Raw genomic sequence first — 26777 nt, 5'->3', positions numbered from 1 at the left:
ATTAATAGCTGAGACATAAAGCACAAACGCAGAACAATTTTTAATTTTAGTCATAATCACGGGGACACGCAAAGTGATAAATCGTCAACTGAAAGGCCATAATAGTGGACGTGAAATCTGTTAAGTGAAAAATAAACTAACTACACATGATTATGCGTCGCAAGTTGGCTATTTAAACCGCTAAAACAGAATGACCCAATTTATAGGACTTGGCGTTATCAATAAAAACAATATCAATTGTCTAGTCTACAGCTGTTTTCGTCTAAAATGATCACATAAGACGGTGTGGCCCTTCGTCACCTTTGTCACATGATATTCACTCTACAGCAGAAGCATGTGACTATTGGCGAAATGCCAATTTTCAACTTCGAGCTTTTAACCAATCACAAGAAAGGATACAAACTCGGGTCTTGCCCCACGTGAGTCATGTGACAGAAGATCTGTTATGGCGGACGATGGCACTGTTACAGAAGATATTACCTAGCAAAAGAAGCAGATGTACTGCCTTTGAACGATGGAATTCGTCAGACACGAACACAGAGTGAGTTTCTATTATTCAATATAAAGTAATTCGACTAATTCAATCGTACCAAACCTTAAATTAAGGAAGAAATTGCCAAAGAAGTGATTTGTTTTGGTTCGTGACCTGACGACGTTTTCGGATTACCCACACGTTTATTTTTGGTAATATTATGTTTTATGTTGTAATCTTAACTTCTGTGTTCCATAAATATTTTTGTACTAGATAAGTATTTAATTTGATTTAACAGTATTGGTATAGGCAGGGTCAGATGAGACACTACTGACGAAAGCGACATGTGATTATTACAAGCTAGGGATATGTAAACAACTCTCTAGTGTATTGATCAGCTTTAGTGATATTAACGGTCTGTTATTAATCGCGATCTAGTCACAGTCCATATGATAATTTGAAAATGAATGATAAATATCCTCATGTTTTCAAAGCAAAATATTTTTAAAATTCACTTTATCATACGGTGTGACTGGACTTGAGCAACTTAACCAGGTTAACAATCCACTCCTAAGTGTATGTTTTTGTTTTCATGACATCAAATGAAAAAAAAAACACGATGAACATTCTTGAAAGCCTTTCTAATTAAAGTCTGTGATGAATAAAGTAACTTGAATGACGAAATTATGATACTGAGTATATAGCTTAAACAATGCAAAGTTTAAAGTAAAATCTTTAAGTCTTACATACAGTTATGTTCCAAACTTAAATGACCTGCTGAAAGGCTGCTAGCTATAGGGGAAATCAGGATATTATGTATGTATGCGTGAGAGCGAGCTTTATCTTTAAATATTAAATACATGTTTAATATTCAATAGGCATATTCAGTCTATGTAAGTATACAAGTATATTGAATTATTTGAGAATGTTTTCTTACTTTTTGGCTGGTGTATTTACATACAGGTACGTCTGTACTACCAATCTCCTCTACAAGGGTCTACAGATGCATATCACAATCACATGTGTTTTGATTGTCAAAAAATGTAATGTTACTCTTCCTGTTTTTTCCCATACAATGACCTTAGACAAATATTTAGTTGTCCAATAACCAATGCTTTCCTGTCAATTTCTGGTAAATGCAATGCTCTGTATTCAACCTTTTAAATACATGTTTACTACTTAAAATTATTGCATGGAATCTAAAAGTATCTGACAAATCTATCCTACCTGATAACATAAAAATCATTAGTTTTAAAGAAATGTTAACAAATTTATTATCGGAACAATTTATTTTATCAGTTTGCTCTAAGCAAGTTAGGCTTTATGAATGAAAAAAGGAAAATACAATTTTTAAAATTTAGTATTAAGTGATGTAAGTCCATCTGAAAAACAACTGCATACACAATTTTGGTTGCTTAAGTCCTGCAAATCTTCTCACTCTGGCCAGTAATGGCACTGAAAGCCAATTATTTACTGTATTACTTTTAATTAGAATAATTTGATATTGTTATTATATCTAGGTGAGTGAAATATGCTTCTTGTTTATTGTATGAAAAGGTACTAAGTGATGTGCAGATTGCATGGAAAATGCATGCTTTCAATTATTATTAGTATTAAAACTTCAATAGCTGAATAATATGCATTATGTTATAATCTGTCAAACCATGCTTGAAATTTAAATGCATTTTAAAAGACTCATTCATACTGGTCCATGAAACATTATGACTGTCATTTGAAAACTAGTTATTTACTGGTAATTTAGTAGCATACCATTAAGAGGTACTTTGCCGAAACTTATTGTCATCTCTTGCACACACACACAGAGGCACTTGCTTTCCCATCATGGTCACAGTACTTTCACTTATGTATTTTCAAAGTAGTAAAAAACATAGGTTAAAAAAAGGGGAACAAAGTCAATTTTGTTTCATTTGTTATAACAATATATTCAGTAATATATATTTTTTCTGTTACATTCATCAGATACTTTTTCATTTTATTAAAGATGATATATATCCTGCAATTTATGTTGTAATTTTCACAATTTTCTTTCTGAGTTGCTCAGTGCATTCATTTTTTTGTACATGTATTATTTGGATATATATACACATGATAAATGTCAAGTGAAACTAATTGCTTTTGTGGATGAATCTTAGGTATTTTCGCTGTTTATTTCTTCTTCTTACTCTAAATCTGTGATCAATAAAGGAAGTGGACAAACTGTATTGGATAATACCCCAAATGTTTTGTGTTTTAGGTGGAAGACGCCAAAATTTGACCCAGACCAGATACGATTGGTGATATATGTAGATAATGAAAGGGATAGAACCTTACTCTTTGATTCCAAGGCTGTCAAAAGGAATTTTGAGCCACAGGTCTGTATATATATATATACTTTTTACTTGTGTACTTTTTCTTTACTAAATTGTTATTTTCAGTGTGAAAGATGACATGATTATATCTATTTAAGAGTATTTCTGGTTTTTCCTGTTACATGTTATAGCCATATAGGTGAAAATTAATATTTATTTGGTGGCATTTTTATATGTAAGTATATTTGTTTACATTAGTTATGTACTTTCTGGAGGTTGTCACCCTGTCAACAGCCAAGTTAATTTTGAGTCATTGTCTCTTTGTAATAAACACAAGTTATATGATTGCTTTCATTTGATTTCTGTATGATCTGTGTATGTAATTATGTCCATATCAATTCATTTGCAGCCAAAATGCTATCATGGTCTCAGAAAATTTGTTACACCGAAAACAAAATTATGTGGACCGAGCGAACAGATATGTGGAGGAAGGCAGTCAAAGTTCCTGGTAAGAGACTTCCTTTAGAAACAGTTTTTTTTCTTAATCATTCAAATATGAAAATCTGTACATGGCATAGAAACAAAATCTCTCGGGTTGTTTTAACATGTGTAGTGTCAAAATAATTTAAATTGAAAAAAGCAAAAGACAAGTTTGACTTTATCAGAAAATTTTGATCTGAAAAACGTAATGAAATGTTGAAATTATTTGCATTTTGTAGTTCACAAAACCAGGATCAGATGTACAGAGTCTGGAGGAGATTATGTTTGGAAGCGTTGGAATGGCATATACAGGGTCATCGCTGAAAGTTCATTTGACGAAGTGAGTATTAGAATGGCACCTACAGGATCATGGCTTAAAATCTGTGTTGATGGTCAAGTGGTGAATTGGTAACGCACTATGTATGTCTTTCACCTAGGTCACTGAGTCATTTTCTGATTGGATGTGAATGAGGTGTAGGATCACCTACTCTACCATGTGGGCTTTTCCACTGGGTTCTCTGGTTTCCTGCCATAGAATATGTAGGGTCACTCCTTAAAGTCTATATGATTAAGTATGTATTGAAATTGTATACACAGGGATATCACTTCAAGTCTACATAATTAAGTGCATATTGCATTGGCAAATACATGACTATCACTTATAAGTCTATGTGATCAAGTGAATACTAAAATGATATATCTTTCATTGTCCTTTGATTTCAGTTGTCTGTCTTTTAGTTAAATCATAAATGATTATGTACTGCTGTTATTTAGGTCTCCTCCTCAAATGATGCTGACGAAGGTATTTGTACCTGAAGCACCAAAAAGAGAGTCATTAGGAAGGTATGTATAGGGGCTATTATACTAAATTCATTGTAGTGAAATAATTTTATGATGTGGTGCAACAGTCTAGAGAATACATGTATGATGTAACAAAATATTAGGTAAAATCGTTGTGTCTTGATCATGTCACATGTTGTCTTGGAGGCTGTCTTATAATCAGTCAATAATGTCAGGTTTACAGGATCTAGCCTTTATCAGCAATTAATCAAGTTTATACTAAAAAGAAAACAAAATCCTTTTTGTGTTCAAATGATGCTAATTTTGTTGTTTTACTTTGCAGTGAAGTGGATTCAGAATCTCTCAGTCTACAAAGTCATTCAGATCCCACTGAACCAAAATCTATATCCTGTACTGATAGAAATGGAGGTTACTTGGGTAAGATATAAATATCACTGTTTTTCTTTCACTTTACTCTTGTATGTAAATTGAATCTTGGACATACTGTTGTCCAGATCACTTGTTTAAAGATTACAGTATTCTACCATTTCTGAGGGTTATCTCGGATAATCATCTATTGGTCATAGTTAAAATTTCTGTAGAACAGCTCAGACAGGTAATTTGTTGTCAATAACAATGATTTGAAAATGGAATTAAAGATGAGAAAGTGATTAAGATCAAAGTCTGTTCAATAGAGTATAAAACTGGACAACAACTGCAGTGCATGTCTGTAACCTACTTGTAACAAGAGCGAATAATTATAATCAAGTACAGGTGGTATGGGTGGCTAAAAATATCAATAAGTTGTGAATATGTCCATCATTTTTGTCTTGCAAACTATGTGGTGATTCGGACATGATGGACATAATAGGAACTTCTGAACTTTGTTTCTCATATGCTGGCAAACATATATATGTTTGATTCTGCTTTTGTAGCTGAAAGTGTTCCTATGGATGTACCCTTATCCTCTCACTCAAAACGAGCCAACTTTGATAACATTGATGAAGACAGTGGTTTGGCATCATGTAAGTTTTTAAACAGGTCCAGAAGTTGTCATTTGAAATAGATAAAAAATTAATATAAGTTGCAACCCTTTGTAAAAAAAAATGGTGATCATAATCTTTTCATAATTATTACAACATGATATGTTACTATGCATTTCCTTACTGGTATGAATTTGCATTTCAGTAACCTCAAGTGGCAGTTTCCATACTCCATTCCCATCACCTGGAAGTAATACTAGTAGTTATAACAGTTATAACAGTCTACATCGCAGATGGATGAGGGTGCAGTATACATCTTTAGAGAGTGGACTTAAGAAACGAAACTCGCAAGACAATTTGGTGGCACATGAGGTAAATGAAAACAGTAGATGTCAATCCGATGCATTTATGTATTAATTGATTAAGAATTCCCTTATATGTAATGATACAGACTGTTAAGTGATGATTTTGTGGAGATAAATGTCTTGTTCGATGCTGGATTTTGATTTCCCAATGTTTGTGTATTTAGCAGAGTTTTTCATCGTGTACAACCTCTTCAGCATCCTCATCAAACAAGAAACAGTCCAAAATTGCCTTGGGCATCTTATTTGGATTGGAAGAAGATAAGGATTGTCAGGGAGTCAATAGGTAAAATATATGATCTGATAGAACTTCCCGAAATTCAAAAGGCATTAAACTAGATGATTGTCATTCTTCTATATTTATTGCTTATATAGACCAAGCAAAATCCAAACTTTAAAAGTTTATTTTGTAATACACAAGATACTGGTATATTCTTTAAAGAAGAGCTGCTATGACATTTTTCGTTATTTTTCAGGTGTTTTGAGAATTTCTTTTTCTCTCACATAACACTGTTTGAGGGCCACCTGGACAAGCTTAAGGCAGGGGTGAGCCATGCCTACCACAATCGCAAGAAATTTGTCCACATTGTCATGGAGGTGAGATGCCATATATTTTACAGCTAAAATTAGTGAACACAGCTTTGTTGTACAATTCAAGTTTTGACTTGATTAAGACCAATATGAATTTGTAGTGTTGCATTTCATGGTTGTTTTGTAAGTATTGTTAATTTATTGGCTTGTCTTACAAAGATGGTTTGACATACATTCTTGGAGATACAGAAACAGATAGAAAAATTGAAAAGGGTACAATCACAATATGGGATGTTAATGAGAGGGCAAGTGAAAAGAGCCACATTATGCAAGAGGGGATGGTTTACTGCGAATAATGCTCAGATGTTTAAAGTGGTGAAGTGAAATGTTTTCTTGAATGTAACATTGATTAGAGAATAAGATGTTTAAACAGTCTGGTTATAGTTGCTTAAACTTGGTCACAGTTTATAAGTGGTTAGTGAAAAATGTTTCCATTTTTGTCATTAAAAAAACTTACCAGCTGCTGGTAAAAAAGCTAATGAAACTTTGAGGAGTTTGGGCTTGTAGTCCATCTTTTATCATTGTTATTATTGATTTGGACAGAGCTGCCATGTTTATCCTTTTTGTTGAAATTTGACTTTGTTTCCAGGCATTGGAGAACTTTCGGAGAGATGTTCAGGACTTATATACGACACCACGTTTGTCTGAACCAGTGTGGTTGAACATGATGTCTCATAGTAGCTACAGATATGTCATGTGTGAAAAGTTTATGAAACAGTTTATGTTTCTTGTGTCTAAATATGACAACAAGAGCACAAATTTGTAAGTTATATATTGATTTTATCTTTGTTTGTATAATAAAAAAAAATATTTGTAATGGTGGTACTTTTGATTAAAATCATATGTATTATACAAAAAAGGTTTGAACATAGAGAAACAAACAGTAATGATTATTTTGAGATCACCAATGAAAACTGTTCTTTTCCATATCAACTCATTTACATGTTTACCAGGATTATGATACATTAGATAAGTATATAATTACTATCAGTAATTTTTTTCAGAGCAACTATCAAATTATCTGATTACTAGGATAATAAAAAAATGTATATGTCTTCCAGTTTTATGAGCACCCTGGTAACAGCAGTTCTCACTCATCACCTGGCATGGGTGCCTACAGTTACACCAGCAGGCGGTACCTCAATCAGAACCTATCTTCACAACCACACTCCAAACTGGGTAGGGACTATTTAACATGCTTAAATTGCTTTGGAAATATATTAATGACGTTAATGATGTAGCAATGTTTTGGAATCTTCATGTTGTCAGTTGTAGGTTTCATAACTTGAAAAGTGTGTTTGAGGAAGAGGTTTATGCTACTAGATAGGGAACATTGCTGAACAAGTTACTGAATGTATAATAACCCTCTGTAAACAGATTAAATATTGAATTGTGTACTTCTTTTTTTTGTTTCTTCATAATAGAATATTACTTTCAATACAGGTGGACACCTTTGCTAAAACACACCCTTACAATCCTCTGTGGGCTCAACTTGGGTAAGTGTCACATGTTTTGAAATCTGTATATGAAATATAAATATGTAAGTTGAAATATGACATGACAATCAGATGTGGTTTGTTTATCTTTCTATGATTCTGATCTTTGTCATATTTTGAATCATGAAAATTATTTCTTCATTTAACATCTAATCTTTTGTAATCATCCTATCTAGATTTAAGTTAAATTAATAATACCATTCCATTACTACAGCTGTGCCATAATGCTTGTCTTAAATTATCTCACCTGTGTATAATAAAGAAAGATTTGGATATCATAAGTATAAAATTCTTGAAATACTTCACTTAGTGATAGACTGTTATGCTATATCTAGATGTGTGATAAGGGTTAGAAATAGATCAGGTAATCCTGGATAGAGTAAAGTGTGTAGGATATAGATGATCAAACACACAGTGGGCCCTTGGTGTCATGTTAGTGTGCTAGTTTGAAAATCTAGGGCATATTGTCAAGTTGTAGGTTTGTTTAATTTACACTGATTTACTTTGGGTATAGACTGCAGTTTGTCAACATTGGTATATGTTGGTCTTTGTTACAGTGACCTGTATGGAGCTATTGGCTTCCCTCTGAAGTTGGCAAGAACAGTGGTGGTGGGGAAAAAAGCTGATCTAGTGAAAAAAATATTGTACATTCTCACTTACTTCATCCGATGTAGTGATGTTCATGAAAATGATGAGCTAGGATCTTTAAAATCATGCCTCGATGATCTCACTTTTGAGATGGAAAGTGAAAGACAGGACATAACTCCCATCATAGAAAAACAACCTGATGCCTTTTTACCTGTTAGAGAAGAAAATTCTGCAAGTATGAGGAGGCATGGAGAGACAAACTTAAGTAAAGAAAGAATAGAAACAAGTTGGAACTCCAGTAAAATAAGTGATGAAAGTCAAGGTATAACACATACGGAAAGATCTCATAGAAAAACATCAGAGTGTTCTGGTGATGGAGCAGTGAAACCCAGTAAATTTGATGAAAAGGATGCATGTGATGACGGTAAAATAAGACTATTGTGTTCCCCTAAAGAATGTGTTCGTCAGATTAGTGTGGAAAAAGAGTTGAGAAGGATCAGTAAGGAGTATGAAGATATTATTCCAAAGACAATAAAAAGTGTTAAAGATAATGATTTACACTTACATTTGCCAGATGACAATTCTCTGACTGACGAGGGCTATCACTCAATTCATCCACCAGATCAAGGATACTCGTCACTTCAGAGGCCATGTAGTCTGTCCGTGTCTCAGATACTGGAGGCTGTACCAATAGAAAATGTTAAGAATGTTTCCAGATCTGCTGAGATTCTCAGTAGCGGTTTGATTGAAATCCCTACACCTAACCCAGTGAAACCACAAGCATTTTCTCCGTCCAGTTCTTGTAGTGTGTCCAGGTTGACACAAAAACTCTTAGAAGAACAGGAATCTTGTTCCAAAAAGGAAGTGACAGAGATACCCACAACCAAAGAGTCCGACATTAGGGCCAGATATCTTAAAGAAGGAAGCAATAGCATGTTTGATGAATATTTTACTGATCCCAATATAGAAACTAAAACTATAGATAATTTAGATGCCAAAGATAGGATTGTTAGTTATCCGCTGGTCAAGTCTGAATCCATCAGGAGCTCTACTGATAGTATTAATAGAGAACTGGCAGGTTGTGCTAATAGTCCTACTGCTGAGTTACAAGGCACGCATGAGAATCGCCTTGGGTCATTTGGTGGTGGGATACGTCCTCGTTTATCATCCTTTTCTCGTCAGTACAGTACAGATAGAAGTCATATCTCTGGCCGTCCCACATCTATTGCACCTGGAAGATGCAGGTTAGTTTTTTATACATCTGGAGCATCCATGATATATCATTATTTATTTCACTGTTATCTTGAATAGTGTTTTGAATAAGTAATCATATTTTCCTCTTAAAACTTTTAAATGTGAATAATGATGAATTCTTTTTAAACTCTTAAAGCCCTTTTAGACCAAGTCTTAGATGTATCAAAGCAAATCTGGAACAGAAGAAGAGCTTATTGCCAATGGATTTTTCTGCTGTAACGATGCTATATTTTCATGTTTTAGATCTGTTACTCCCACTGAGCTCAGTAGACGGCGTCACCTGTCCTCCACAAGTAGTTATGATGTAGATTTATCTGATCCTACATCAGGATGTAAAGAGCTGGACATGCCCAAGTAAGTAATGAATCTGTTATAGGTATAGAACTTGATATGTTTTGCAATTTTGTGTAAGGACAAATCCCTGTTGTAATATAATGGGTTTCCATTTACTACCTATTTGCGTGAGTTAAAAATATATATGAATTCTGTCATACAAGTGAATTATGTAATCAAAATTTCTTTTCATTAGTTTTTTAAAGGGAAAACATGAGAAAATGCAGATGCAAAAATAAAGGGGTGTTCAAAAAGGTTAGGGAAATTCTTGATGTCAGATAGTTTGATACTATGCTTGACAAAAGGATGCCATTTTCAGTAGGCTGCTTAAAATTGTATTCTATTTATGTTATAATCTGGTAAGAATCACTTACAAAGCTGTTTTATATACCAAATTAGAGAAGACGGTAGACCAGAAATATCAATGGGTATGATTTGATGGAAAACCACTTTTTCAACCTTCACTTTATTTGGGTCTGAACAAGAAAATTGACACATTTCAATGCACTAGAAAGCACTAGTGTGGTTTATCAAAACTACAAAAGTAGTGGAAAAGTTTATAAATTCCTATATTTCATTGGCAAAATTGTAATAAATGTATTTTACAAAGTTGTGAGTTTTCCATAAAATTGAAAAGTGATGTAATCTCTTGTTATCAATGAATGTAAATAGGTTCATATACTTTTAATAAAATGGGTTTTATGAATTAAGAACTTACTTAATAGAAAAACCTCAGCCAAAACAATCACATATGACCAAAATTTGTAAACATACAGTATTTGTTTCATCCTTTTTAACACATGTTGATGTGACCAAAAATGACTAGTAATTGTCCAATTGCGCTAGTTTTGACAATTCTATTAAAGCAATTGCAACATCCAATGATGATGTATTTATTTCATGTTTGAAAATAGTTTCAGTGGTGAGCTCAGCAGCAGTAGTATCAAAGTATTTGATCGTAACTTTGGACGGTCACTGATGGCAGGATACTCCGACCATTACCTGTCTGACTTTGTTTTACATGGTACTTCAGAAAACAGCTTTCATGAAAAACTACGTAGTGATTTGGAGGTTGCTGTCCAGGTGTGTATAGGTGTATTGAGTTTTTAATCTTAGTAGTGTTAATGGTTTATAGTAATTTCTAAATTGTCAGGTTACATTGGATAAGTTATTGCTATTAAGACACTTCAAATGAATTTTATGCTTGAGGGTCTGTAAATGGGATGCATCTATTAAACCATTTAGGACTTCTCAAATAATAGCCTTCCAGTGATAGCTTACAGCTCTTTCTGTGAAGTTTTTGATGATACAGACTAATAAAGCGATACATCAATAACAACATACTAGGGACTGATTATTTGTTAGATTTTAACATTGTACTTCATCAGGCTAACTGTTTTGTTTGTTTTACCTGCAGCATTCTGTGTTGGATGAGCCCATAGGTGAAGCGGTGTGTGTTATAGCTGACACAGATCAGTGGTTAGTGTTTACAGCTTAGATATGTTTTACTTTTTTGGCCTCACCTGGTTGGTCAGCATTGTAACATTTCGGGCGTAAAACAGGACAGTCCTGCAGATATATTAATACAGGTCTCAAAAGACTTAGTTAAAGCTTATCAGAAAGCAAAATAAGATCATTGAGTTCATTCTGATCCAACTTTAAAATCACCCTGGTCAGATTTACTCATTCATTGTCAAACTGTCATTCAAGTTAAATACAAGTGATTTATGCATGGCTTCTAGAGATATTTTGCTTTATCCTATCTTTTCAGGTGTGTCAATGTGGCCAGTAGTAGGGACATTGATAAGCCATTTGAACCTCTAACTAAGCCAGTAATAGCTTCCCAACTTGTGTGTAACCTCATGGAAGGAGTCCATCAACTTTGTAAACTAAAGATGAGCTCAGAGTTTGTAAGTTTGAATTCTGCAATTACACTTCTGGAAAGCAGCATTAATAGTCTTGTTTAAAATAAGAGAAATTAGGTTTCCTTAAAAACATCTTTGCTATAACTCAATCTGTCATCAATGGATAATGCTGAAATTTAGAAAATGGAACAATGTTCATGCTTGGAATAATTTTTCAGATTTTAAAGGTATGGAACCTCTATAGACAAGTGATGTATGTTCAGAATAATACAATATTTTAATGTGTGTGCACTGGTAAAATGTTCTGTTATTTTTCAGACATTGTTTAAATATTCAGATACCAGAATATTATGTGTTACTTTCGTTTTTTAACTTTGCAGTGTCTCATGCATTTAGAAGATAGACTTCAGGAAATTTTCTTCAAAAGCAAAATGTTGGCAGAATATCTGAAGGATGTAAAAAAGTGTAACATTAAGGAGCTGACACAGCTGTTAGGGTATGTATCATTGTAGATCTCGCACAGGTCTAGGATGTGTACCTGTTTAAATTTACTCATAATATGGATCTTGCAATATTGACATATGAAATATGGCAATATGACATAGCTGTAGATATGTACTTAAAATACCTTAATAACAAGGAGCTGTTGGATGTTAAGGTAAAAAAGAAAATCTATCCAAGGTTAAGGTTTGTACTTGAAATATGAAAAATATGCCGAAGTGAAAGCTTCGTTAGAAATTTTTCACTTTTGTTATGGCACAACTGATTCCTTTTGTAACATTATTTTGTTCATGACTACAAGATGTGAAAATAGAACGTGTTAGATTCAAAATTTGAATGACTTCCTATATATCGTAAAATTGTCAATACATTTAATAACATTAGGTTGTGAAGTGAGTTTCCACTGCTGGTTAAAAAGTACAGACCATCTGAAATATTGCCTGTTGTATTTAATTACAATTTCTGTTGCAGGTTTGAGCCAGGCGATCTTCCTTTATTAGTGGCCATAGCAGGAACTCACTCTCCTCATCTCTCCTTGGGAGTTATCTAGGTCACAGGGGTCAAAAGGCTACATCTCGACAATGTCACATTTTGAAAATTCAAGATGAGGATGTTTAAACTGATTTTTAAAAAGTTATAAAAAAGGAAAGCACTATACGAGTCCAGGATCCATTAGCTAACTGTGAGAAGGACATGCACTGCAAATCATAGGTCTTTCAAAGGATACACAAATATTACTGTTGTGAATTTAATTTAGACTGTGGATGTACTTACTTGGCGCTATCAAATTTTAGCATGTTATAACCTTTTGGCAAATTAGCACAATGATGAAATTGTGCATCCACCATGATTGCTATACAGATTACATTCAGAAAATGTGATCAACAACAAGATATTTTAGTGCAGTACGTTCAAAGTGAAAAGCGCTAAATTAAGAATACATGTACAGTAATGAAGAGTGACATTATTTAATTGCAGTTCATGAAAAAGTTTTTTCCCAGTGATAATGTTTTTGTTGTACATCAGGTAAGCTCATTGTTGCTTTTCCATGTGTCACCAAATCCTACAAAGCATCAAAACTTCATACTTTACTTACCCATTGTATTAAGATATTCAGAATATTTGTTACTAAACAGATAAACAATAACTTTTGGCATTGGAATGATGATTTGGAAAGTTTTAATAATCCTAAATTTTTAGTATTGTCACTGTTTTTGCCATATATATCATTGCATTGACCTAGATAAAAATAAAATTGCATACAATGCCTTCCTGATAAACTACATAAGTTATTATTGTGTAAGTATGTACTGTATTGTTCATCTTCACTGTTTACAGTATTACAAATTCACAGGACACATGTGTAATGATCTCCGATTAATTTACATTATTGGATGTCATTGGATTGTGATATCTTTTAGTAGTTGTTTTGAGACAGATATGGATTGGTGTTAAGACTCCAGAATATTTTCAGTATACCATATTTTAGTGTTATACTGTAAATACAGCAAACTTGATTCATCAAAGAATGGAAATACTTTAAAGATTTGGTCACAGAACTCTATGTAGGAAGTATTCTCTCAATCAGTGATGTTCCACTTAACATCTCAGTGTATTGTAAGGTCCTTTTTACACTGAAGTGCCATAATAAGGTAAATAAACATATACCATCACATAAATCCTTGTATGTAGTAGGGTTATAATTCATAAATGGTGTACTTCCTTACTTTCCATGTAATGATATTAAATTTTAAATCAATAAGGCTTAGATGGGGTTTTTGATATTGATGTAACCAAAAATTTGTCACAAACAATCAATAGACTAGATAGTTAACACTTGCCAATTTAAGACAGACAATTGGGTTAGCCAAATGTTTTTTATTTCAACTGTTGAATGGATGCACAACAGCCATAACAGTTTATTAAATCAAAAGATAGCCTCTTCAGACTTAATGTATCATCATGTTTGTGTTTCTGCTCAATATTGTTTGCAGTAAGATATGTTGTGTATTCAGAGCTGTGTTAAGAGAAGATAGAACATATCATATTTTTATATGTACAGTATAGTAAATAATCTACACATATCCTATGTAGTAGATAGCATTAAGTTATTATGAATACCTGTAGTGTACTGGTACATGTTTTTGTAGTGTGTACCAATATTATATGTAAAATAGCTGTAGAGTTAAACTGGGCAGCTATTTGCTAAATACATTAAAAGTACCTCTTGATTTATGCTTTATGTAATTTATTGTGATCCTTTATATACCGGTAATGTATTATTTTAACAAAGGAAACTTTTTTGGATGCAGCACTCTATTCCTTTGAAATTGTGTAGGTCATAGTGATGAATATGTTTAAAATACTACTACATAATTATGTATTATAATTGTGAGCTTAACCATGTCTTGTGTGAAGATCTTGTCAATGGCCAGTATCATGAGTACCATTAGGACTGTGTGTGTTTGTGAATTTTACAGAGGTGTATCTTGTGCTAGTATTGTATATCAATAGTGCCTTAATAGATCACCTAAAATAGGTGAGGCATTCAAACTGCTCCACATTCATTGTTATCTTCAACTTGAGAATTTTCAATCATAGTTAAACATCACTCAAAAATTCTTCTAATTGCCCAAAATATATAAGTGATATTTTGGTGGCTGGAACTACAAAATGTTCCGAACTTTCACCAAGCATGCACAAGTAATAAGCCCATCTATCAACGTTTTAGGTGACCATTTTGCCTCTTTAATGCAAACATAAACTTGACAAGTCTTTTGACAAGTTTTAATTGAATACAATCTATTCATTAATTGTGATTAGGAATTTTACATGGTCATATCCATTTCTTTAGTTCATATTTTGGCAGATATAATTGTGTTCTTGTTTAAAATTGTGTTCGCAAAGTAACTGCATAAACTGTTGTGCCTTTGTGAATCAAACCCGAGTGATTGCCAAACAAGTAGAGTGTGCAAGAGGTTTACATGCATATCTTACCTAATACATAATATATAACAACTTGTATTGGTGCTCCAGTTAATATAATTATTCTCTATTATTTAGTTTGAAATTTCATGACTTATGTGTAATTTATAATAAAAAGCATCCTTTCATTCCCAATACATTTCTTCATGTTTTGAATATAGTGGATTATGGATATATTTGGTGGTTTAAATTCATGAAAAAACAGAATTCAACGCAAGACCCGGAAAGACCTGCAATAGGGGTTTAAAACATTCTAAGATAAAGTCAAGTTGTCATCACTACCAAAATTGAAATATATTGGCAACTAGAGTACTGTGGAACAGAAGAACAAGCTGTTTCATGCCAAAGAATTCTACACATATTTATTGCATCTGAAAAAAATGAAGGAAAATGATAATGAATCAAAATATCAAAAGGGAAAACAAGTTTGAAAGAAATTTGTCAGAAAATTGAGGAAGGAGATATCAGGAAAAGATAAAGGGAAGAAAAAGGTGTTAAAAGAAAATTTTAGATAATTGTTATAAAGCCTGTGAAATTTCAGATTAACTGGTGAAAGACTGAGGAAGATCTTTGTACAAAATATAAAAGCTACTAAATCAAAGCCCAAGAATTATTCTAGTTGTTATGTAAGATAATACATTTTTGTATCACAGTTATAAAGCTACTAAGTTTTAAAGAACTGGTAGAAAACTGAGAGAAGAGATTCGTAAAGGAAACAACTTTGGTCATGGAGTCTACGAAGTTTGGAAAGTGACAGATCTCCAGACAATATCAACATTATGAGTATCAGTGAGACTGACTTCAATGGACACAAAATTTCAACAAAGGGCCATAATTCTGAATTTGGTATACTGAACCTTCTCTTAACATAACCAATGTATACACGTATTTCATGATCCTAATTTTAATGGAAGCAAAGCTATGCTCAGGACAACAAAATTTTCACAAAGGGAAATAACTCTGTACTGAGGGTTCATATGCCCAGACCTGCACCCTGCTTTTATTTGACTGATGTATACATCATGTTTCAATATCAAGGCAAAGTAATACTTCTAATACAAAATGTTAACAAAGGGCAATAGCACATTGTCTTCGTATGATCAATGTAACTTTCATGATCATAGCTTAATATAACTTAAATGCTTTGGACGAGAATTTTTTAACAAAGGTTAATAACTGTATGGGGTTGTGGGCCCTAACATTGGTACACTGCATACTTGTGTAAAGTTACATTATCCTACCCTAAATGCAGGCAAAGTTTTGCTCTGGACAATATATTTTCAATGAAGGGCAATAACTCTGTTAGTGATATGGTCATGGCTATGAACTTGATACACTGCACATTGTGATAGCATGATCAATGTATCCATCAAGTTTCATTGTCCTAGCTTAAATGCAAGCAATTTAAATTAGACTCTCATTGCATAATTTCCAAAGCTTGATTAAACAGTATGATATTTATTATATTGATTGATTGTAAAGTCATTGAACATTAGTATAATATACAGATGAATGTCTTACTAGAGGTGGGCTTATTGTCAGATAAACCTGCAGTACAAGTTTCATGTCCAATTTTGTTTTTTTTTTTAATTTCAAAAATACTTGTTCCTATGTACCTCTAATAATATTCATCAGTATGTTATCACATGCATAGGCTATCTGATATTTAAAAAGATAATTAAACTGCATGACATTTCTGACAATTTTTAAATTCTTTTTAACAATCACAAAGTTTAACGTAGATAGCTTCACACAAACCCTCTCACCATCATATATTCTGTCATTAACAAATTGCACTGAAGGTCAACCAAGGCCCAGCTCACCTTCACCAGAACCATTTAGAACACACTTTACAAAATACCTCAAACACCTCTCACCATTTTGTGTTTCTGTCTTGAACACTTTACAACAGGACTAATCAAATCCCTGCTCAACAGCTGGTGCACTGTTTACAGCACTAATAAAAGGCCTAAATATAACTTGGATCAGTATTTTCAGTCCCGACTGTATGTACACTGTACAGATGGCCACAACATTGTGTGGCACACTATCTATTGTTCTTTCTATGATATACCATACATGGCTTAGATGTGGTCAAGCTCATCATCTGGTGGTCTGTCAGTTATACTCCAGACAGCACAGCTCTCAATCTTTTTGGTCTGTTAATACTGTTTAGTCTATTTTTAACTCACTGTACAAGTGGCCTCCACAAGGTCATGCTCTCCATTTTGTTAAGTCTATTTTTAACTCTGTACAATTAACCACTGTATGACTGGGCTCTCCATCTTGTTTTATTTTTTATCACTGTACATGGGGCCTCCACTTAGCAATGTTCTCCACCGAGTTTTGGTCTAATTATAGCACTGTACATGTCACCTCCACATAGCACCACTCCCCATCTTGTTAAGTTTATTTTTAACATTGTAAACAAGGCCTCTAAATGGCACTGCTCTCCATCTGGTTTTGTTTATTTTTAACACTGTACAAATAAAGCCTAGCTCACTTTCTTGTGTTCTACAGAATGTCAAGTAACCTTGTTTCCATTAGAGACTTCCAAGGCAATGATTGCTGGAAAATAAGAATAAAAGGTATTTCATTCACTTTGTAAAATTGCTCCATGTACTAACTGTGATATAGTGTCATCAAACTCAACAGCCATAACATCCTGATAACTACAATTTCATACAACAAAATACAGTACAACAAGGAAGGGAATTCTGCAAGGGCCAACATATATACTGGTCATACTATCACACCAGGATCATTTTATTTCAAGAGGTCAATTTCGACCTTTAACCTTGTAATCTTGACAACAGTCACCAAAATTTACCACTAATGGTAACCAGGTTTAGAATTTGAAATGATACTTATTGAGGGGTATGAAATAAATACCTTGTATATATGATTTTGTTTCAAAAGTGATCAAATGTGACCTTTGGCCCTTTTACCTTGTCCAATGACCACAAACATTGAATCAGGTGTAGAATTTGTACACAAGCTTTTTGAAACAGACACAGATGCACACTCACATTCACACAACTATATGAACACACAGGCACAAAGTAATATAGTGGGGCTCTATTACATAACACAAGAAAAAATCAAGACATCTACCATGATAAACAAGAATTACACGTGAATCCACTGCAAACAACTTTGAAAAAAATGTTTTTAGCTATACTTCTCAAAATATCCAAAGTGGTATTTTTTCCCCTTCAAAAACTCATCAAAGAACTGGATTCCTTCACAATAACCCAATATGTCAGTAGTTTTGAGATTTACTAGCTATAACACAAATTAACAAAGTTTGGTTGGCTTAACACTTGTATGAAAAACTTTTAACATTGTGCAATCAATTAAAAAATTCTAATTAACCGTAAATTGTAGGTCAAATTCAAAATCTGAAATGTGTGTTGGGGTGGCCGACATTTACAAAATCTTGGAACTTACCTTTATAATTGTGTTAAGTTTAATAAAAATTCCTTCTGGAATGATGTCACTAGATACTGCACTGTTAACTTTAGGTGTTGTGTAGGTACAGTAACAACATTACATCCCCTCTTAATCGTGAAGATATAATAAACAAACATATATACCAGTATCACATATACATCTATACATTACCTTTGTTTCTGTGTGAATATTATCCTCGTCACAGTTCAGATCAAACTTTCCCTGCAGTCTGGAATCTATTGTGGGGGAAAAGACATAATTTGTTTACTTGCACAACATATATATATTTGAATAATCATTACTGAATGCTAATAAGTTTAGCCAATTTATGAAACAATAATTTTAACTGAAAAATTATTGGAAAAACAAAACCACTTGATGCAAGGGATCATCATCATACCTTACGTAGGAGACAAGCATCATACTTTTTGTAGATCAATATCTCTAGCAGTTGCCAAAAAATAATAAGATGAAACGAGAACTAGTCCACATCAATTTTATCACAAAAAAAAAGTAGATGTGATGTATTTTTCTCTATTTCTAGTCTTGTCACAATGGATAAGTTACATAACTAAAATCTGGGTGATGCTTTTATAATAGTCATCAGGCCAGGAATAGGGAAAGTGTTACATGACGTTTATTATCCAAGTTAAATGCAGACAAATGAATATTACCAAACAAAGCCCAATCCTCAAACCTACTTTCTTCTCGGGCTAAAGCCCAGAGTATTCATATACAACTGAATGTTCCAGTAATCAAAGCATTAGAATTAACATCATATTTCTGTTTTGGGCTCTGACTTTTAGAACCTAAAGATAAATAAATGCATGTCTTGTTGAAAAATGATCACCTGGTCTGGAAGAGTTGGATTTTACAGAATTAAACTCAATTATTTCAATTGTGTGCAATGCTCCTAAACGTTGTGGAGATGTACTCTTCCTTGATATAACAAAGTGATTAAAAGTTCAATGTGTCAAAAACTTTACATTTAAAACTTGGTCAAGATGTATAGTAGTTACATGTATTTACTTTAGGCTCAAAAATATCAAAACAAGGTTGGGCCAGACCCTGTCAATAGATAGCATGAGTGTAGTTAATTCTTCATACTAAATTGGTTTTTTTTTTTCATTCTTAGAAGGTGGTGATCTCACTGGCCCCTATAATGACCTGCCCCTCGGGTCGAGTGGGCCTTGTAGAGGTAGCATTTGCTCATTCTAAGCTGACATACATTATTACAAGACAGAGATATCAGTTATTTTCATGTTTTAACCCAGGAACTGAGTTAAACTTAGTTTTATTCTGATTGAAAAGCAAAGGTTATCTGGACAGCATGGACAAATTTGTCTCTTTATGTCTACAATAAAGTTGTGGTTACATAGTGGTGACCATTCTACTACAGCAGCAAAGTCAGGGAAAAGTAGGGTCATGGCAATTGATTATTGGATAAATGAACTTAAAATGCTGCCTGCTCCTTGTATGAGTGAGACTTACAATCAGAGAATAGAACAACAGCACAGGTTTATACATACCGATAATATTGTATCATAATAATATGTGTAATATATCAAAAATACTTGCCTGATTCTGGTTTTGTCTCTATTTCTATAAGTTGTGAATTATGATCAAAATTAAGGACAACTCCTTCCTAAAAAAAAGTAAAAAGAGTAGAGTGGAACTAACATATTTGATTGAATGAAATTTTGTCTAAATGGCTACAAAACAATTTTCTGTATTTCATTTTCCTTGTGTCTAATTAGCCACCTTCTCAATACTCCAGAGGTTACAATCACTTTTGCTCTCTGCACCCCTGAAACATTTCATGACAAAAAGTTCCATGTGTGACACCTTGTGTATGACAGGAAATGACTAGGTCGATCCTTAGATGTACATCCAACGGGTCTCAAGGTCGCAAAGCGGTATGTTGTACTTGATTTGAAGTTGGGTGTTGCCTCCTTGTAATCTTCTAAGGAGTGTGTCATTCTGTGATTGGTCAGTTTTTATTTTCCTGAAACCTGCTCTATACCAATTAGATTACATTGTTCTTTGCTTGTGCCTTCAATTTTGCTATGTAAAAGTTACAGGAACAAAGAGAGTGATAGTAACATCTGGCATATTGAGGGTAATTTACCCAGGGAACCCAAATTACATTATGTAGTTCTTTAATCTGTGTTGGATGAAGTACACATTAAGATTCACCTCAGCTCCCTATTAGGCAAACCTATCCATCTGAAAAAGGTTCAGACTAAATTCAGCTAAAAATCAACAGCTAGAACAACAGGAGTAGTATTATAAAGATTTACATCTGTTTACCTTACTATCTCACATCTCCTTGTTCCTACATTCATTTCATGATGAGTTACTGTATCCATGAATGACAATTTCATTGGCACAAAAAGAGGTTTAATCTCTTCACACATACCTTATACTTGGACACTTCTGGAGTGTAACTGTCTGAAAGTTCCAGAATCTGTGGAGAATACATTAAGTATTCATCAAACAGATTTACACAACAGATAGTATAATCTTAAACAACTCTTACGGCTAGTTGAAAATGAAAAAAAAAAATGGAAAAAAAAACAAAAAATAAAAACAAAAGAAAAAACAAAAAAAAGAATTATGTTTAAGTTGTAAATATGCTGTGAACCAGTTAGATAATTAAAAAAGAGATCCCACAGGGATCTTGACACCCCCCATTGTGTGATCTTTATTTGCTCTTTGAAAGTATTTTCTCTGTTTTTGCTTTTAATGATAAGGAATTTGAGCATTCCTTTGCAGAAATAGCAATGATAATCTTTACCTGCTCAATCCAAAATGGTCATCTGGAAGCCATTTGGTCTCTTCTGATCAGTCCAAAAATACAAGTAGAGACCAAAGGGAACATATGTTTGGAATTTGAGAGAGATCCATTCAGAACTTCTTTAGATAAAGGGATAGCAATCTTTACTTGGCGAAATAAATAATGGCTGCCTGTCGGCCATTTTGTTTTTCTAATCAGTCCCAAACCCAAATAGACACCACTAGGGACAAAGAGGAACCTATATATGAAATATCAGAAAGACCTACCCAATCAAATTGAAAAAAATCTTTAATAATTAGCTCTGCAGCTTACATATCGGTGTGGATTATAACCTGGAAAATCTGGTATGCAGTATTTCTAAAGAAATATTGAAAAAAACTTTTGAGAAAGATCCATCACATGCTTCTCAAGAAATAGTGATAACAATCTTGCAAAGTCGAAGTCCAACATAGCTAACTGTCTGCCATTTCATTTTTCTAATTACATCCAAAATCAAATGAGTACAAATGACCAAGGGGAACCTACAAATGAAATTTGAAAAAAATCCATCCAGTACTTCTCAACAAATAGTGGTAACAAAAATTGTTTACAGACTGACAGACTATGGATGTAGGACAATTTGAATAGCCCACTATCTGAGGATGGTTGGCCAAAAAAACAAAATCACCATAGTAGTGGCAATATTTGAGCAATTATTTCAATGGTAATAGCATTATGACATATTGTATAGTAACAGAAGTGGGTGATACTGTTACTACCTGTAAGGTCACTAAACATTACAGTTAATGATTATTAAGTAATGGTGTAAATGATTTTACAAACGATTCCTGTTTGCAAAGTCTTTTTGTGGTACTGGTACCTGCCAAGGGATTATGGAGTGAGTTCCTTTGCACACAGGTGTATTAAGGTGTGCATTCAGTGGAATTTTATGTGTTTCAAGTGTTGTTTATGGATTCGAACTTTCTCACTTACTGCATTTCCTGTTAGACCAACATAATATTCTCTACAAGTTGGGCATATAACGACATAAACTGAATCTTTGCTTTTGTAATTAAAGTTACCATTAGGATTTGCTGTTTTCCCATTCTGTAATATCAGACCATTCCCTTCATATATACAGGTTCATGTTCTGCATCTTGTGTCTCCACATTTTAATACTGCGAAAGAGTGTTGTTCAGAGTTGTCAAACTTTGCTTTTGTTAGAATCTTCTTCAGACTTAGTGACTGTTGTTTACTCTGAAGGATTTCTGATGTTGGTACTAAATCTTGCATATTTTAGCTTTATATACCTTCCTTACTGTTATATATATATCAATTACTTCATAAGGTGGTTACCAAGTCATTAATGCAATTGCCAGAAGATGGTCACTAGTCTGAAGTACAGGTATATATGCAAACAGGCACCAAGTCCGATTTCTAGAAGTCACATATTACTTCCCAAAAAATTGTGATGGGTCTTTTTAAACTCAAGACCTCTCAATCAAATTTAGGGAGTCTAAAGAGTCATCTGAAAACTCTGAATGCTGACAATGACCAATGACCTCTTCAATGTGTTCAAACACTGACCCACAACTCCAACTAAGTTTGACCTGGACATGTGTGTAACTATCTTGTTGGTGACCTATATCGAGAAGGCAGGTGAGTGATAACCTTATTGGTGACCTCGTTACCTTATAAGCTATTTTATCTCCTTGTCGTGGTGTGCCCTGTAAAGGAGGGAATTTTGTGTAGTCTTGTATCTGAGGTTGGATTAAAGTTTGAGGCTGGCCCTCACAAGTTACTTCCTTGTCTGGTTTCTGTACAGCAGCAGCCTTGTCATTCTGAAAGCAAACAGTTGATGATTCCTACATCACTACAATATCAATTGTTGTTTAAAACATGTCTATCAGATCTGTTTTTCTCAAAATCAAAACAAACCATATTTTTGATTCATTGATGGAAGGACAAAACAAAAATCTACACTGATATTAACATTAAGCATACAAGAAAATAGTCACAATGATGAAATGAGTTAGTCAAAGTATAGAATTCCTTAAGTGAATTAGTGCTTTCCTTTGGCTTCAGTAAATTAAATATAATGTGAAAAGTTAAAAAACACAAACAATCGATGTAAAAGATAAAATTTGTTTGTTACACATGTCCTACAATATCTAATACACTCACAAAGATGACGAAGGACATGTTAGTGAGATCTGTATTGAGCTGTTGTTCTTTGGAGAGCTCCTTGCCAAAGCCAGCATTGAAGTACCTCTTCTGTTTTTGTCTGGTGTACACTGGCACACCATTTGCCAAGGCAGTTAGCTGTAGCTGTATCTTGGACAGACCAGTGCTAACATGGTCATCCTTATTGACTGGATGCTGTAGCTGATCATATTCATGTGCAGGTGGATTATTGGACGGTCCTTGCACACTCTGACAGGGAAGTTGGTTTGTGATTAAATGTCCATCAGCTATATCTGAACTGTGTGTCATACTTTTGTATTCTTGTTCAACTTTCTGTAACAACTTTTTCTTAGCTTGTTGTAATGATTCCTGCTGCTCTTCCACAGATGCCTTGGTGCCCTCCATCCCAGTCACAGATTTGTTTGTTGTATGTGTATCCTCTTCAGACTCTGAGTCATTAAATACTTTATGATTGTTGGAGTTTCTGCTCATATCAATAACATTTCTTGTAACTTTAGGATGAAATTCCTTTTTCCTATCAAAAGATTTCTTGTTTTTATAACTAATTTCATCGGTTTTTTCTTCAATAAACTTCTCATTTGGTTTCCTTCTTCGTCTTCTGCGCTTCTTTAAACATTTTTCTTCTTGAAGTTCATCTTCATTCACCATTCCATTGTCCTCCATCTCCTGACATGTCAATGAATCCTGTTTCTTTTTACTCACAGGAGGCGCATTAATATCAGTCATCATGGAACTATTTTGTGGCACATTATTTGATGTTTCAGAAGAAACAGACTCCCTTGAGCATTTCTTTTCTTTTACTTTCATTTTGTTTCTTTTGCTGTTATCAAGTACAGCATCTTCAACAGTCTTTTTCTCCTTGGAATTGCCCAATGATGGAGTCTGTTCTGATAAACAGGAGGTCTCTGGTGGTTGACTTTCCTTGGTTTCTACAATCTGTTTGCATTTCTTTTTATGACTGTTTAGCTGACTTTCAGTTCCAGGTGTTTCTTCAATTTCATCCTGTTTTCTTTTCTTTTTTCTCATCTTATGTTGTATACTGGCATTTTGGTCTTCTGTTTCCTTCTCATTGTTACAATCAGGAGATACTGTCTTTTTCTTCTTCTTCTGACACACATCTGGTCTGCTTTCTTTCCTTTTCTTCTTCTTGATTTTGTTTTGTGTCAGGTCTGCTTCCTTTGATTTTTCTGCGTTATCAAAATCAGGAGACACTACCCTTTTCTCCTGAACAAATGATACACTTGCATCTGGCAGACTTTTTGTACAGCTACTTTCACTAGAATTACGAACAATATTAAAATTAGTTAGCATGCATATATTTTAAGACTGTTTCTCAAAGTACTAGCTATACTATTTCCAGACACTAAACAGATGTAATATGGCTGTATTTATGACTATCTATTATATCTGATGGTACAACTTACATATACACCACTGTACATGAATGTATTTGAGTTAAGATCTTCATATTTAAATGGATGTATTGAACTTCTAGTCAGGCTAGTGACACAGATGTTACCAGTCTGCATAACAAAAGTACAAGTTAAAAGGTTGGGAATAATTCCTTTAATTTGATGGAATACAATAATTATATATGAGGTGTAGATTCTACTTCAAATTTATGAACACAATTTTGACAGTTCTTTGATTCATATACAACTTTACTATTGATAATCTAGGAAACAAATACAAAGGTTACAACAGTACTTCCTGTTCAACTGAATTATTTAATACATCAAGGTAAAAGAGACAGTGATATGCATTCCTTAGAATTAACACTAGTTTTTGAATATCAATTTTAGTGATATGTATTAAATGGAAGCCACCATAATGAATCAATGAAGGAAATTACAAACAAATGTAGGATCAAAATTGTTTTTCTGTAAGTGCAATCGGTCAATCTGAAAAAATCACAAGTCTTGAAATATCTTACCCGGGACCAGGATCAGGTAAATCAGGTAAATATTCTTCCTTTCCCACTTGCCTGGGTCTGAAAAACAGATACAAGTACATTAAAGTACAAAGAGATTTATTGACATATTCATGATTTTACTGCATCACTCTGACTTTCCATTGAATTTTGTGGTACATAGTTAATTGATTGTAAACAAACAGACAGCAACATGAAAATGTTTGTTTCTAAATGCTCATTTTATATAATATATTTATATTTCAGTCAATGATTATTTTTCATTTCTATGGTTATTTCTGAGCAATGCTACACAATGTATACACACCTAGCCTGTTATATTGATATTTCTAGCACTGAGTACAGAAGATCATGTTTAATCAATTGTTCAACAAAGCATGCGAGAGATTCTTCCAAATTGAATTACTGACCATATAAAATGGAGTTTGACAAATGAAAAATGTCATATTTGACATGGGTACATTTCTTGTTATTCGAAGATTTATATCAAGTGAATAGATATTTTTCATTCCTGATCTTTTTTTTTTTCCTTTTCAAATGTGGTAAAGTGTTATCTTCAACTTTTTAATGTTGAACAATATGACAAAAAGTTGAACAATATGACTATCAAAATCTAATCAGGTGCAGAACCTGAAGTTATAATATAATGGTATGAATGAACTTTAACCAGTTTAGGAGTACCGAAACTACTTGCCCCTCCCCCTCCCAAAGCTACATATTTGCTATTGAACCCGTCATTAGTCCACCTCATTAAGGGTTTTTGCGGGGTTGGAACAAGCCATGGCCTGTAATAATTATCTCTACACTAAAATACAAAGTAGGCCTATCCATGTCTGAGGATTCAGTGCCTCTTACAAAACAAATATTGTGCATAGGTATATCTGCAATAACAACAGATGTTCCAACAGCGACCAAATAAAAAAATGCATGTGGGAACTGTTTTAGATTGGAACCTTCTAACAAAGACAACGACACACTACACCGTTAAAGTAATTACAATGTGTACCTCTCTCCCAAGTTGAAGATATAGCAAATATGACGAGAAGAATGCATATACCTGACAACCACACGGTCGTTATCTCGTAAAATAACTGCTTTTTCCGATTTTGGTAAAACGCAACCGTCTAATGACAACACAAATGAATTGGTGTTTTCAAAATATCGATGCCTTATTTCGTTTTCTAAATCTTGGATAGTGTGCATAGACTCATAGTCAACTAAAAGCCAGATTGGTGCTTGCGATGAATTCTCGAAGAAAACACGTATACGAACATGCTTTTCAACCATGCTGGCTGACATATTGAATTGGAACGAATGTGACTTCAGTGTTGAAGAGTTCCATAATAAATCTCTGGTGTGCATTTACATTAGTCTTATTCTATTATTTCAATAAATACATGAAGGAGGAAATATG

The 26777-nt window shown here is 33.6% G+C and overlaps 2 protein-coding genes across 2 annotated transcripts; one reads left to right on the top strand and one right to left on the bottom strand.

Moving 5' to 3' along the window:
- Positions 1-490: 490 nt before the first annotated feature.
- Positions 491-13461, top strand: LOC132543856 (folliculin-interacting protein 2-like). The gene is made up of 21 exons (XM_060207371.1): positions 491-541; positions 1351-1365; positions 2727-2844; positions 3191-3289; positions 3501-3601; positions 4036-4104; positions 4385-4479; positions 4977-5066; positions 5230-5396; positions 5554-5672; positions 5863-5983; positions 6567-6739; positions 7039-7156; positions 7421-7473; positions 8031-9305; positions 9559-9669; positions 10563-10731; positions 11066-11127; positions 11420-11558; positions 11894-12009; positions 12486-13461. Coding segments are annotated over exons 2-21 (3276 nt in total). The 5' UTR covers positions 491-541; positions 1351-1363; the 3' UTR covers positions 12565-13461.
- A 2426-nt stretch (positions 13462-15887) lies between these two features.
- Positions 15888-26662, bottom strand: LOC132543855 (coilin-like). Its single transcript, XM_060207370.1, has 8 exons — positions 26421-26662; positions 25367-25423; positions 23413-24709; positions 22920-23069; positions 20872-20919; positions 20031-20097; positions 18624-18688; positions 15888-17567 (listed from the first exon to the last, which is right to left on the bottom strand). Exons 1-8 carry the CDS (start codon positions 26660-26662, stop codon positions 17514-17516), a joined length of 1980 nt encoding a protein of 659 aa, XP_060063353.1. The 3' UTR covers positions 15888-17513.
- Positions 26663-26777: the final 115 nt, after the last annotated feature.

This window comes from Ylistrum balloti, unplaced genomic scaffold (genome assembly GCF_031769215.1).
Source record: "Ylistrum balloti isolate Yb309-2 unplaced genomic scaffold, AGI_CSIRO_Ybal_v1 Utg369772, whole genome shotgun sequence".
NCBI classification, from domain to species: Eukaryota; Metazoa; Mollusca; class Bivalvia; order Pectinida; family Pectinidae; genus Ylistrum; species Ylistrum balloti.
Note: the sequence above shows the minus strand (reverse complement) of the source record. Positions and strands in the feature narration are given on the sequence as shown.